The sequence below is a fragment of the Salvelinus alpinus genome, chromosome 13, assembly GCF_045679555.1.
Source record: "Salvelinus alpinus chromosome 13, SLU_Salpinus.1, whole genome shotgun sequence".
Classification (NCBI taxonomy): Eukaryota; Metazoa; Chordata; class Actinopteri; order Salmoniformes; family Salmonidae; genus Salvelinus; species Salvelinus alpinus.
Genome location: NC_092098.1, coordinates 27,140,198 through 27,155,117, shown reverse-complemented (window position 1 = coordinate 27,155,117; position 14,920 = coordinate 27,140,198). Strand labels below are relative to the sequence as shown.

General features: G+C 42.3%; 1 protein-coding gene across 11 annotated transcripts in view; it reads left to right on the top strand.

Annotated features, from left to right (window-relative positions):
• Nucleotides 1–14,920, top strand: part of LOC139537468 (nuclear receptor corepressor 1-like) — a 121,745-nt gene that overhangs the window by 28,849 nt on the left and 77,976 nt on the right. For all 11 annotated transcript variants that reach the window (XM_071338799.1, XM_071338795.1, XM_071338803.1 and 8 more), the window contains 7 exons: nucleotides 99–151; nucleotides 4,800–4,866; nucleotides 6,053–6,225; nucleotides 8,285–8,375; nucleotides 8,711–8,889; nucleotides 13,501–13,555; nucleotides 13,742–13,843. In XM_071338799.1, coding sequence (XP_071194900.1) covers nucleotides 99–151; nucleotides 4,800–4,866; nucleotides 6,053–6,225; nucleotides 8,285–8,375; nucleotides 8,711–8,889; nucleotides 13,501–13,555; nucleotides 13,742–13,843 — 720 coding nt within the window. The remainder of the gene's footprint in view (nucleotides 1–98; nucleotides 152–4,799; nucleotides 4,867–6,052; nucleotides 6,226–8,284; nucleotides 8,376–8,710; nucleotides 8,890–13,500; nucleotides 13,556–13,741; nucleotides 13,844–14,920) is intronic.

The window sequence follows — 14,920 nt, the reverse complement described above, 5'->3', positions numbered from 1 at the left end:
AACTGCATATGGTAGCAATGAGTTGAGCTATTATAATACTAGTAGCTAATGATAGTCATTACTTAGACTGATTTCTACCCCCCCTCCCTTTTTCTTAGCCCCTATATAATCAGCCATCGGATACAAAAGTTTACCATGACAACATAAAGACGTGAGTATGCACTTTGTTTCTTGCATGTACGGTGTGTGTATATATGAACCTCTATTTTGATAACTAATGGTTGAGTTTTGTCTGCACTGTTAGCCGGGTCATGAATTCTCTGTTTGCTCCATTGACACAATTGAGAAAGATTGAAAAAGAGGATCCGTTGGTGTAAAGTGAAGGAAGAATATAGCTAGGTTAATGTAGGGTTGAAGGCCAGGCTGTCTGGGTCTAACCATGAGAAACTGGCCTATGGTTGAGGCCTTTTTATCAAGGACTTTACTTCTGTGTGCTTAAGGTGGCCCAACCACTGTTCTTACCCCTCAGCGATGGTATCCTAAGTAGAGATTGTGTGTAGGGTTGCACATTTTGGGAATTTTCAGGGGTAAACGCTCTGTGGGAATTAACAAGAATATATGGGAATTAACGGAAATATATGCAAATTAATATTAATACCACTTAAATGTAGATGTTTTTTGCATTGGATATATTTACCATATCATATGGTGACCAGAAACATTAACCTTTTACCTTATCATAAGTAGACGGTAAATAACGGTAAAATTAAAATAAAAAAATAAAAAAAAGACATAATTGCAAATGATTAAATCCTTCCAATAGAAAAAAAACATTTAGTTGCGAATTGAACTTTAATTAAATGAGTTGACTCTTCACATGGAATGATTTCACTCTACAACAAATGGGAATATTGAATGATCCCCAAGGATCCATCGCATCTCCCAAAAACGTTTTCAACATACATCGGTAAAATCGTAGTCTAAACTAAAGCTTTGGTTGTCTTCCTCTCAGGCTTCCATGTCTTCTCCCTGGACCTCCTCAATGTCCACCTCTTGAACATCAGACTCTGAGGCCTCATCTTCACTGTCCCTTTCCAACCTTGTTGTGGATGGCTCGTTGTCAGGCTCAAAAAGCCTCAACTTTTCCCATCATACTTGGGGTCCAACATGTACGCTGTGGCGTGTATGGGCTTCAGGCAGAAGTCTTCATGCTTTTTGATGTATTTCAGAACTGCAGTTTCCTCTGCTTGGCGCAACAGTGAAGTGGGCAGGGCAGTACGGATTTCTTCTCTTACATCTGCAAGCAGAGTCTGAACGTCAGACAGAATGGCATTGTCTACCTCAATCTGTGCAATGGCTACTGCTATAGGTTTCAGGCTGCTTACCACTCTCTCCCAAAATACATCATCCAGGAGGATCCTCTTGTCCATATCGTCAGACTGTGATATGGCCATTTCTTGGAGAGACTCCTTCCCCTCCAGGAGACTGTCAAACATGATGACACCACCGACCCAACGGGTGTTGCTGGGCAGCTTCAATGTGGTGCTGTTATTCTTCTCACTTTGCTTGGTGAGGTAGATTGCTGCTGTAACTTGATGACCCTTCACATACCTAACCATTTCCTTGGCTCTCTTGTAGAGTGTATCCATTGTTTTCAGTTCCATGACGTCCTTGAGGAGCAGATTCAATGCATGATCCGCACAGCCGATGGGTGTGATGTGAGAGTAGGACTCCTCCACTTTAGACCAAGCAGCCTTCATGTTCACAGCGTTGTCTGTGACCAGTGCAAATACCTTCTGTGGTCCAAGGTCATTGATTACTGCCTTCAGCTCATCTGCAAAGTAGAGACCGGTGTGTCTGTTGTCCCTTGTGTCTGTGCTCTTGTAGAATACTGGTTGAGGGGTGGAGATGTAGTTAATTATTCCTTGCCCACGAACATTCGACCACCCATCAGAGATGATTGTAATGCAGTCTGCTTTCTCTATGATTTGCTTGACCTTGAACTCTGCATCCAGAAAATGGGTAGATAAAGCATGTCTGGTTGGATGGGTGTATGCTGGGCGAAGAACATTCAGAAATCTCTTCCAATACACATTGACTGTGAGCGTCAGCCTTTCTCTGACTACGTTCCTCCACTGAGTCAAAATAAACTCCTGATTCCAGGAGGACCATGAGCTGTTGCTATCGATAAGGTGTCTGATTCATAATTTTCACCTCGAATAGAAGTAGAGGAACTTTTGTCAGAGGTTGCTTGTTGTGAGCGCTGAGGGAACTTTATGCACTTGGTCAGATTCTGCATCTTTGTTGCCTTTTTCACATATGATTTGGCACAGTATTTGCAAATTTACACAGCTTTTCCTTCTACATTAGCTGCAGTGATTACTATTTACTAGTTATCAAAAAAATGTCATATACAATATATTCACCCCACCCAGTATTGGATGTAGTCCTTGACTCAGACAGTGTAGTAGTGTGGGCTTTATATCATCTCATTAGTGTGCAAGATCTTGAGAATCAGCTGTACAGTCGTGGCCCAAATTTTTTGAGAAGGACACAAATATTAATTTTCAAAGTCTGCTGCCTCAGTGTCTTTAGATATTTTTGTCAGATGTTACAATGGAATCCTGAAGTATAATTACAAGCATTTCATAAGTGTCAAAGGCTTTTATTGACAATTACATGAAGTTGATGCAAAGAGTCAATATTTGCAGTGTTGACCCTTCTTTTTCAAGACCTCTGCAATCTGCCCTGGCATGCTATCAATTAACTTCTGGGCCACATCCTCACTGATGGCAGCCCATTCTTGCATAATCAATGCTTGGAGTTTGTCAGAATTTGTGGGGTTTTGTTTGTCCACCCTCCTCTTGAGGATTGACCACAAGTTCTCAATGGGATTAAGGTCTGGGGAGTTTCCTGGCCATGGACCCAAAGTATCGATGTTTTGTTCCCCGAGTCACTTAGTTATCACTTTTGCCTTATGGCAAGGTGCTCCATCATGCTGGAAAAGGCATTGTTCGTCACCAAACTGTTCCTGGATGGTTGGGAGAAGTTGCTCTCGGAGGATGTGTTGGTACCATTCTTTATTCATGGCTGTGTTCTTAGGCAAAATTGTGAGTGAGCCCACTCCCTTGGCTGAGGAGCAACCCCACACATGAATGGTCTCAGGATGCTTTACTGTTGGCATGACACAGGACTGATGGTAGCGCTCACCTTGTCTTCTCCGGACAAGCTTTTTTCCGGATGCCCCAAACAATCAGAAAGGGGATTCATCAGAGAAAATGACTTTACCCCAGTCCTCAGCAGTCCAATCCCTGTACCTTTTGCAGAATATCAGTCTGTCCCTGATGTTTTTTCTGGAGAGAAGTGGCTTCTTTGCTGCCCTTCTTGACACCAGGCCATCCTCCAAAAGTCTTCGCCTCACTGTGCGTGCAGATGCACTCAGACCTGCCTGCTGTCATTCCTGAGCAAGCTCTGTACTGGTGGTGCCCCGATCCCGCAATTGAATCAACTTTAGGAGACGGTCCTGGCGCTTGCTGGACTTTCTTGGGCGCCCTGAAGCCGCCTTCACAACAATTGAACCGCTCTCCTTGAAGTTCTTGATGATCCGATAAATGGTTGATTTAGGTGCACTGGCAGCAATATCCTTGCCGGTGAAGCCCTTTTTGTGCAAAGCAATGATGACGGCACATGTTTCCTTGCAGGTAACCATGGTTGACAGAGGAAGAACAATGATTCCAAGCACCACCCTCCTTTTGAAGCTTCCAGTCTGTTATTCGAACTCAATCAGCATGACAGAGTGATCTCCAGCCTTGTCCTCGTCAACACCTGTGTTAACTAGAGAATCACTGACATGATGTCAGCTGGTCCTTTTGTGGCAGGGCTGAAATGCAGTGGAATTTTTTTTGGGGGATTCAGTTCATTTGCATGGCAAAGAGGGACTTTACATTTCATCTGATCACTCTTCATAACATTCTGGAGTATATGCAAATTGCCATCATACAAACTGAGGCAGCAGACTTTGTGAAAATTAATAATTGTGTCATTCTCCAAACTTTTGGTCATAACTGTACATGTGATGGAAGAGTGCACTGTACATGCAGAAGGTGCAATTCCATTGAATGGTTTAACCAAAAATATTCCACAAGACATAGAATTGCTTTCTGTATCCCACAGAAAAGGTTCACTGTTATAAGCTAACTTTTTTTATGATAAATTTAAGCAAAATTTCCTGGCTTAACTTCCCATGGAAAATTTCCGGAAAAATTCCTGAAATTTAACGAAAATTTCCCGACCCTTTGCAACCCTAGTTAAGGTAATGAGAGCACCTCCCATGGACCGTGTGTGTAAAGTACTTGTTACACACCGATCAGACGGCAAGTAAATAAAATCTAAAATTACCCTGTTTCTTCTGGATTGTTTACTGTGTCTGCGATCTCTATGTGAAATACCTCATGCACTGCATGTTGCTTTTGGAGAGAATGCAATTTACTACACCAGATGTTTTCTCCCCTCTATGGCTTTGGTGCCCCTCTAAAGTAATGACTCTGCAGTCTCCTGCTGTGTTGTAGGAAGGAAGTAGTGCTCTTTGCCCAGCTCTTGTTGACCAATGATAGACAGCGGTTGTGTTGTTGAAACAGGATCCTCTCCTTATCGATTTCTTTATATCCATGAAGAAAAAGGCAAATAGTTAGGTTGATTGCAATTAAATAGGCATGATTTGTGCGCATATAATATTGTGTACCTGTTTACTATTTCTTACAGGATCATTTTGTTGTATTGTTTACAGTAACAGTAGTGTCCCTATGGGCCCTAGATCAGTGCACACCTCACTGATCAAACAATTTTTCTCTCTCTCCCAGTAATCAAGTGATGAGGAAGAAGCTGATTCTGTTTTTCAAGAGAAGGAACCATGCTCGTAAACAAAGGGTAGGTCTCTCTCCCTGCTGTTGAGGGAGGGATTCAAGGGAAGGAAACTTCAAGGAATGTGTTGAATGCTTTGAACAAAACAGACTGATACAAACAATTGAACCCAAACACACATGGACAGCCTGACTGACATGGTTGTAAATCTCCACCACACAAGCTGTGCTCTCATAGAGATGACCCAAACGGACCATGGACAATAATACTTTAATTGTTTACCCCATTTGCAAGCTCTCTAATTGTATGCATACACAGTATGTTAAACTGCATCGCATTTCTCAATTTGGTGGCGTTTTATTGTCTGCTGCAGGTCTCTGACACCAATTGAATTTTAAATGAATAGGTGGCAGTCACGCACGCTAGCTTTAGCTTACATGCCCTCTTATTGGTTTCAGAGTTTCATGGTTGACATGTTTATAACACACATTCTGTTTGAACAGGGTATCTCCTTGCATCCCTACTAGTATGGTACTGCATGTCCAATCAGTGGCTTTCCCTTAGGTAATGGATTGAGTAACCAATGTCATCAAAGGGACAGACCTCAGACCGAAACAGCACTGGCTAGCGAAATGACTCTTATCAGTTAGTCAGCCCATAGTTAAATATAGTTTTTACTAATGATCACCCCCATTGTAAACGTTTTCCTTTTTTAAATGTTAAAGGTAGCTAGCTATGGTTAACTGAGTGCGACTTTTAGCTGGCTGCTTCCAGGCAGGGTCAGGACAATGGCAGCACAGTGCGCAGCTTGGCCACCTGCCAAGAGGGAAGGTGGATTGTTTGGCCCTTGCTGGTTGAGAGTGGTAACAAGGCTGTATTGTCCTCTGTCTATGGGACTCTCTCTCCTCGATTTTTTTTCTCTCTCTTTTGTAACAGTAAACGCTTGGTTAATGCACATAATTTGTAAAAGCCGTAATGTTCAAAATCAAACATATCAAGTCCAAGATGGCAAATGGAACTTTCTGGATTTGACAGTTGTGGCCAGCATTATGTTTTGAGATGCGAAATATGACCAATAGGGCAGGGTATCATCAGCAGAAAATGTGTGATTTTTGGATACATTCTGCTTAGCCATGGCTATCTTGACCTACCTCTGAAAGCAAATGGCTAAGGTTTGCTTTAGGTCATCGTCATCATGTTGTACCTCAACATTCAAATCCCCTATTTATAAATGTGTATTATTGTGGTTCAGGAACAGAACATCTGCCAGCGCTACGACCAGCTAATGGAGGCCTGGGAGAAGAAGGTGGAGCGGATGGAGAACAACCCGCGTCGCAAGGCCAAAGATAGCCGCACCAGAGAGTACTATGAGAGACAGTTCCCCGAGATACGCAAGCAGAGAGAGCAGCAGGAGCGCTTCCAGAGGTAAACTGAGGGAACAGTGAACTGGAATTCAACTTTTCTCTTGTTCTGCCTGGCGGCTACGATGTAGCAGATTAATCTAAAGTCTTCCCTTGATTGGTTGCGTCCTCTCGCCACCGCCGCAAAATGCATTGACGAGGTTCCTCCCCTCTTCCCACTGTTTTGACACAACAAAGGTGGAAGCAATACAATCAGTGCCTCATATAATAAGCAATTGCTATCACCTGTCCAGTTTCTTTCAGGTCAGTGCATAGTGATGGAGATAAAACAAGGAGAGAGGAGGCCTCTTCACACTATTCAGATGCATCCTAGGTGGTGTGCTGAAGGCAGTCTGCAGTGGACTTATCAGCTGGCTGTGTCAGAGGACAGAGTCCAGCCAGTGTCTGGCTGTTTCTGGCACACAGGCATGGGTCTTTCCCAAATGTTAAGAGGCAGGTCAGGGCTGTTTGTTCAGACTGGTAGTACTAGACCAGGCAGAGAGAGAGCGCAAGCAGTGATTAGCCTCGAAAAAGTCTAGCAGATTTATCCCCCCCCCCCTTTTTTTTTGTACACCAATGTCCCTAGTCTCTATTTTAAACTTATTTCCTTTTGAGAATTTTTCCCATATTTTGGATGCTATCATTGTAGCTGTAAAGAGTCAACATTTGGGTCAGGATGTGTCAAGGCATGTTGATTCATGATGTAATACAGTCCAGATTAAAAAGTTAAATGTGTCCTTTTTAGAAGTATTTTTTTTCTGCAAAAAAACAAAACAGCAACTACTAGTCCACTATGCAGTAATTTCCCCCCAGTTTGAATGATTTCAGTCAATTTAAAGATGAACTTGTTTGGTCACAACATGTTGGCTATGTTTAATTGGATTCATGTTAGCTCTTTGCCTTTTGTGCTAATGGGGCTATTGTTGCCCCAGAATTAAGACATTAACCACCATTAACCACCATTACAAGTCCATAAGAACAAGGAAGCAACTGTACTTGTCTTTGATCCTTGTGATTTTCAGTTTTCCACTTCAAAGGCGTTTGCCAAACTCCCTAAATGTAAACTTTTTTTTTAGAAATCATTAATTTGTACTTATTTTAAAGTAGGTTAACCCCTAAAAGTCTTCTGTGGGGAGATGGGTTCTACTAAGCTAACATTTCGAATTGTTTTAAGTTGGTCATACCATGGATAATTAAGCTATTTGAGTTTTAGGACCCCTGTAAGTATAAAATAAAAATGGAAATTGTCCTTTACTGCTATGGCTCATAGAAATGCATTGATTAACACACTTTAATAAATGGCAAAACATTCAGTCAAATGTATCATAAGGAATAAGGTTTTCAAGTGTCTGTCCTATATCTAGAAGATATAAGATACCTCAGATTATTAAAAAAAAAAAAAAAAAAATTGTGGACACATATTTAACAATATTTTGGGGGGGCACAACCACTTACATATTTTTTTTTTACCCGGTCCCGGGTTACCTTCAGAAGAGTCACGTGACACTTGTAGGTGTCATAGAGCAAAACAGAGAATACCATCATGTTCGTGAGAGTCATCTTTCTATGTAGTGGTCATAATAGTTTGTGGGCCAAACCGTTCGGACGCTACCTACGTTTTTGTGAGATGACTGATTTTTGGCATGTCAAATGGCGCTGTAGCTCTGCCACTTTCCACTAGAGATGTGAAAGGCCGACCTAGGCGAATGCGGTGGATTGAGACGTAGCCCATACAAAAAACATTGCTAGTTTAAACAGACAGATTTTGAAGGGTGCATCAATCAACTCTTAAGGATTAAGGAATGGTGAGGGAGGTAAACTTCTTCCTGAATGCATAAACAGCCTTGTTAGCAGACACAATGTTTTCCCTGCTTTGTTTGCAGATTTCTCAGAAAACCTGTTTGTTACAGCTAGATTTAGCCTCTTTTTTTTTCTGTGAAGAGGTAACGGAAGGGTCATGAGGGAAGGAGGGGCACACTGTGATGTGATGGCACCTACCCAGTATTGTTATATGGAGGATGCACATTTGGTATTTTTAAAAGGTCATTATGTTTCTTAATTTCCGTGTTTGTTCTCCAATTTAGGGTTGGTCAGAGAGGAACTGGAATGTCTGCGACCATTGCCAGAAGCGAGCATGAGATTTCTGAAATCATTGATGGCCTTTCTGAACAGGAGGTGAGTGCTGTCAACTTTGAAACATCTCAGTTAAAGGTCATCATCCATTACCACTTCCTCTAGTTCTCAAGAATTGTAGGCGTGTCATTGGCTACATCCCGATTGTCTACCCTTCTCTCTGTGCACTTCCTGTCATGGATTTCACAATGGTTGAAACTCCCTCCAGCCAATGCTTGCACCAATCCTATGCTTTTAAATTAATGATGAAGTATGCAAGTACATACTTAGGAAGAACGGTGTAGAATCTGGATGCAGCCATTCAATCATCAGAGTCAAGTTCAAGTTGAAACAAGGTTAACAAAAATTGAAATTGCTAAACCCCTCTCGTCCAATAGAATAACGAGAAGCAGATGAGACAGCTGTCCGTCATCCCACCCATGATGTACGACACCGAGCAGAGGCGAGTCAGGTTCATCAACATGAACGGCCTGACGGATGACCCCATGAAGGTGTACAAGGCTCGGCAGTTCATGAATGTGTGGACCGAACACGAGAAGGAGATCTTCAAAGAAAAGTGAGTACCAGTTATTTTTTTGTCCTTGTAGCAGGGATCATCAACTAGATTCAGCTGTGGGACGATTTCTTCTTGAGCAGATGGTCAGGGGGCTGGAACATAATTACAAATTTGTAGACTGCAAATTGACCACAAGAAGTCCAACAGACAATATTTGATTTAAACTATTTCAGTCCTTGCTTACATTTGTCTACGATCACATATCTCTATGTGTAGGAATACTTTTGAACAGATTTTCTCAGTTAAAATCACTTGGAGCTAGGGCTAACCCCATTTAGTCGACTAGTCGATTGTTTGGTCAATAGGCTGTTGGTCGACCGAGATTTCTTTAGTCGAGCAGTAGCAAAAAATAAATAAATTATCATGGTGTACAAGACACCTGTCTGATTCGCACTGAGTGGACTGATCCATTAAGGAGGCTGTGGGGATGGCGCAGTTTAAGACGTGGTACTGAAATTGTATGTGGTTATATTACATAAGAACAATGGTGCAATACTAATAAAAATGATATTATTTTATAACAAATGCGCTTTCTCCCTTGTAGGATAGCGGTTGCTGTCCATGGTTCCGAAACGCATCAGTGTGCTGTTGAATTGGCAACATGGTCTAAAAGGCACCATGTGCATAATAGCATAGTTAACCAGCATATTGGTATTGAGAACAATACTGAAGCCAGCAGCAGAATGAGGAGATGAGATAACAGCCCTTGCCTTATTGTCTAAGAAAAGTGAGGAGAGAGGAAACCCAAACTTAATTAGGTCTATAATCAATAGCCTAACTGTTAAATGTGCCTGAGTTTATAAATCATCAGTATATCTACATAAATAAGACTGATCCAGCTTCTGTTGCCTGCTTTAGTGTTTTTTTAATAGCCTACTGATTCCGTGAGCACCAAGCCTCATGCAACGACATGTCCAGTAAACAATTTTGGCTGTTTTTATTCTTTGCTTTGCTGTAATAATGGCTTTCTTCTTTTTTTCTGTTAGAACAGCCTCTGGTATTATTTATAATTTGTCTGAAAAATAATATTTATAATAATAACACCTTGATCCCGTTCTTGTTTTTGTTATTATACTTAGAGGATGCCTGGATATTTTTTTTAAATGCCTTCCTCACCATCTTGAATAACCATGCCCCATTCAAGAAATTTAGAACCAGGAACAGATATAGCCCTTGGTTCTCTCCTGACCTGACTGCCCTTAACCAACAGAAAAACATCCTATGGCGTTCTGCATTAGCATCGAACAGCCCCCGTGATATGCAACTTTTCAGGGAAGCTAGAAACCAATATACACAGGCAGTTAGAAAAGCCAAGGCTAGCTTTTTCAAGCAGAAATTTGCTTCCTGCAACACAAATTCAAAAAAGTTCTGGGACACTGTAAAGTCCATGGAGAATAAGAACACCTCCTCCCAGCTTCCAACTGCACTGAAGATAGGAAACACTGTCACCACCGACAAATCCACTATAATTGAGAATTTCAATAAGCATTTTTCTACGGCTGGCCATGCTTTCCACCTGGCTACCCCTACCCCGGTCAACAGCACTGCCCTCCCCTCTGCTACTCGCCCAAGCCTTCCCCATTTCTCTTTCTCCCAAATACAGTCAGCTGATGTTCTGAAAGAGCTGCAAAATCTGGACCCTTACAAATCAGCCGGGCTAGATAATCTGGACCCTTTCTTTCTAAAACTATCTGCTGAAATTGTTGCCACCCCTATTACTAGCCTTTTCAATCTCTCTTTCGTGTCGTCTGAGATTCCCAAAGATTGGAAAGCAGCTGCGGTTATCCCCCTCTTCAAAGGGGGGGACACTCTTGACCCTAACAGCTACAGACCTATATCTATCCTACCCTGCCTTTCTAAGGTCTTCGAAAGCCAAGTCAACAAACAGATTAACGACAATTTCGAATCCCACCATACCTTTTCCGCTATGCAATCTGGTTTCAGAGCTGGTCATGGGTGCACCTCAGCCACGCTCAAGGTCATAAACGATATCTTAACCGCCATCGATAGGAAACAATACTGTGCAGCCGTATTCATTGACCTGGCCAAGGCTTTTGACTCTGTCAATCACCACATCCTCATCGGCAGACTCGACAGCCTTGGTTTCTCTAATGATTGCCTCGCCTGGTTCACCAACTACTTCTCTGATCGAGTTCAGTGTGTCAAATCGGAGGGTCTGTTGTCCGGGCCTCTGGCAGTCTCTATGGGGGTGCCACAGGGTTCAATTCTTGGACCGACTCTCTTCTCTGTATACATCAATGATGTCGCTCTTGCTGCTGGTGATTCTCTGATCCATCTCTTCGCAGACGACACTATTCTGTATACTTCTGGCCCTTCTTTTGACACTGTGTTAACAACCCTCCAGGCGAGCTTCAATGCCATACAACTCTCCTTCCGTGGCCTCCATTTGCTCTTAAATACAAGTAAAACTAAATGCATGCTCTTCAACCGATCGCTGCCTGCACCTGCCCGCCTGTCCAACATCACTACTCTGGACGGCTCTGACTTAGAATATGTGGACAACTACAAATACCTAGGTGTCTGGTTAGACTATAAACTCTCCTTCCAGACTCACATCAAACATCTCCAATCCAAAGTTAAATCTAGAATTGGCTTCCTATTCCGCAACAAAGCATTCTTCACTCATGCTGCCAAACATACCCTTGTAAAACTGACCATCCTACCAATCCTCGACTTCGGTGATGTCATTTACAAAATAGCCTCCAAAACCCTACTCAATAAATTGGATGCAGTCTATCACAGTGCCATCCGTTTTGTCACCAAAGCCCCATATACTACCCACCACTGCGACCTGTACACTCTCGTTGGCTGGCCCTCGCTTCATACTCGTCGCCAAACCCACTGGCTCCAGGTCATCTACAAGACCCTGCTAGGTAAAGTCCCCCCTTATCTCAGCTCGCTGGTCACCATAGCAGCACCTACCTGTAGCACGCGCTCCAGCAGGTATATCTCTCTGGTCACCCCCAAAACCAATTCTTCCTTTGGCCGCCTCTCCTTCCAGTTCTCTGCTGCCAATGACTGGACCGAACTACAAAAATCTCTGAAACTGGAAACACTTATCTCCCTCACTAGCTTTAAGCACCAGCTGTCAGAGCAGCTCATAGATTACTGCACCTGTACATAGCCCATCTATAATTTAGCCCAAACAACTACCTCTTTACCTACTGTATTTATTTATTTATTTATTTTGCTCCTTTGCACCCCATTATTTCTATCTCTACTTTTTCTATCTCTACTATCTCTACTCTACTTTTTTTTTTTACTTGCTATATTGTATTTACTTCGCCACCATGGCCTTTTTATATTTTTATTTATTTATATATATATATTTTGTTTGCCTTCACCTCCCTTATCTCACCTCACTTGCTCATATTGTATATAGACTTATTTTTCACTGTATTATTGACTGTATGTTTGTTTTACTCTATGTGTTGTTGTATGTGTCGAACTGCTTTGCTTTATCTTGGCCAGGTCGCAATTGTAAATGAGAACGTGTTCTCAATTTGCCTACCTGGTTAAATAAAGGTGAAAAAAATAAATAATAATAAGTAATGTCATTATCATTAGTTGGCTTAGTATAGCAGCCTTGTATAACCACCATCGAAGTGTATAACCACCATCGAAGTGTATACCTAAGGGATATCCTGTTTAGTCTTAATATCTACCGTACATTACTTAGACCTAAATTTCAATACTTCTATAGGCTATTGTATCAATCATTCATTCGGGGCCAATTGTGCGCCGCCCTATGGGACTCCCGATCACAGCCGGTTGTGATCCAGCCCTGGATCGAACACGGGTCTGTAGTAACGCCTCTAGCACTGTGATGCAGTGCCTTAGACCGCTGTGCCACTCGGGAGGCCCTCCAATATTCTGTATCTTATCCACAGATAGTTCTCTGACCTCTTGGCTAGTGCTTTGTGGAAAAATATCATTCTGAACAAATTTCCTCGTAAATGATTTAAATTGTTTCCCACCGCGAATCCAAGTTCACTTGGAATTCCAAAATGTATCAAATGCCTGCCGACGATAGAAAAGCATTTAGCGACTCTAGGCTGCAAATATTTTTTATGGAGGTTAGTGGCATCCTAACTCAACATTGTTTTCTTTCACTTAGCAGAAGATCTTTGGCTATGAATTGAAGAGGGGATATATTTCTTTAGCACCATCTAGCCTGACGACTCACACTGAAGTTGTTTGCTACGTACTTTAGTCCGAGACTGCCATCGCTGAAGTAATTTGTTGTGAGGGGCACAAGGGGCATTGTAGAAAACAGTCATCAGTGATTGGATTGACACATTACCCACGTTTTCTGGCTCTGGCCCAACCCATCGGTTTCTGGACCAATCAGACAGCCCCGAATGTGTTTGCATTTGGTGACGTGTCGGGCAGGTACTCAGATCCAGACTTTTGCAGAGAAGAAACTTAAGTCCGTGGACGTGGTGTAGCCTTTGGCCGGACCAAGGAGTCTGGGTAGCCAGGCAACCATCCCTCAGCTGTATACCAAAACAAGTGGCGGGGCTGCCGTTTATTTTTTGAATCCCAAAATGTAGCTTTAACCGTGACTATTTTCCCTTGTTTTTCTCACAGGTTTGTTCAGCACCCAAAAAATTTTGGCCTCATTGCTTCTTATCTAGAGAGAAAGGTGAGCTACGGTGGATTGAATTCATTCTCTGGTGATTTTACTCTGTAGTAAAGCCTATTCTCCACTCTCCCCCATATGTTTATGAAGTTAATCCAACAAACCCAAAAGCACATGGTTTGCATTTGTTGTCTGTTATTTAAATGTTTCATGGGCTCATATGTCCCTCTGTCATCTCTCTCTCTGCAGTGTGTGTCCGATTGTGTCCTGTACTACTACTTGACCAAGAAGAACCAGAACTACAAGACACTGGTGAGACGCAACTACGGCAGACGGCGAGGGAGAAACCACGTGAGTTCTAGAGCGCATCATCACTAGGGAATTACTAAATGTATTTGTGTTAATGAATGGGCTTTGGAAATACCGAGAGGCTGTCTGGGTGGGATTTAACCAGTAAATAGTGCTTGTGTCAGGGACTGGCATGCCAATGCCCCCCCCCCCCCCCCCCCTGTTTTCGAGTGTCCCTCAAATGGAGCAACTAGTTACACGGAGAGATAACCCTATGGAATGGAACATTTTACTGCATCACTCGCGAACAGAAGAAGCAGCCAAAGGATAGCCTACCACGCAATTCATTGATGACGAGACTTGTGTTTTTCACAATACCTGTACTGGTGGCATTAATAGCTTTCCTTATATTTCTCATGCAAGAAATACGTACTTACCATATGAGTAACATACAGTATGAGAACTGCAAAATAACAATATGCCCGTAATGTACCTGTAGTTCAATGTGGAGTAGTACTGAAGCATGACATTCCATAATAGCAGTTTGACATTTTAACAGTTGCGTTTCATTTGCTCAGTCATTTTCTGCAATTACTGAACCAGTGGAAGCAATTAAACATTAAAACCACTGTTCTGAACTAATATTAATACCAAATGTTTTAGGGTCCATACACGGATCAGCTACTACGTATTTGTATTTATTATGGATCCCCATTAGCTACTCTTCCTGGGGTCCAGCAAAATTAAGGCAGTTTATACAGTTTTAAAAACATTACAATACATTCACAGATTTCACAACACATAGTGTGCCCTTAGGCCCCTACTCCACCACTACCACATATCTACAGTACTAAATCCATGTGTATGTATAGTGCTTATGTTATCGTGTGTGTGTATGTGCCAATGTTTGTGTTGCTTCACAGTCCCCGCTGTTCCATAAAGTGTTTTTCCCCCCTGTTTTTTAAATCTAATTTTACTGCTTGCGTCAGTTACTTGATGTGGAATAGAGTTCCATGTAGTCATGGCTCTATGTAGTACTGTGTGCTTCCCATAGTCTGTTCTGGACTTGGGGACTGTGAAGAGACCTCTTGTTGCATGTCTTGTGGGGTATGCATGGGTGTCCGAGCTGTGTGCCTGTAG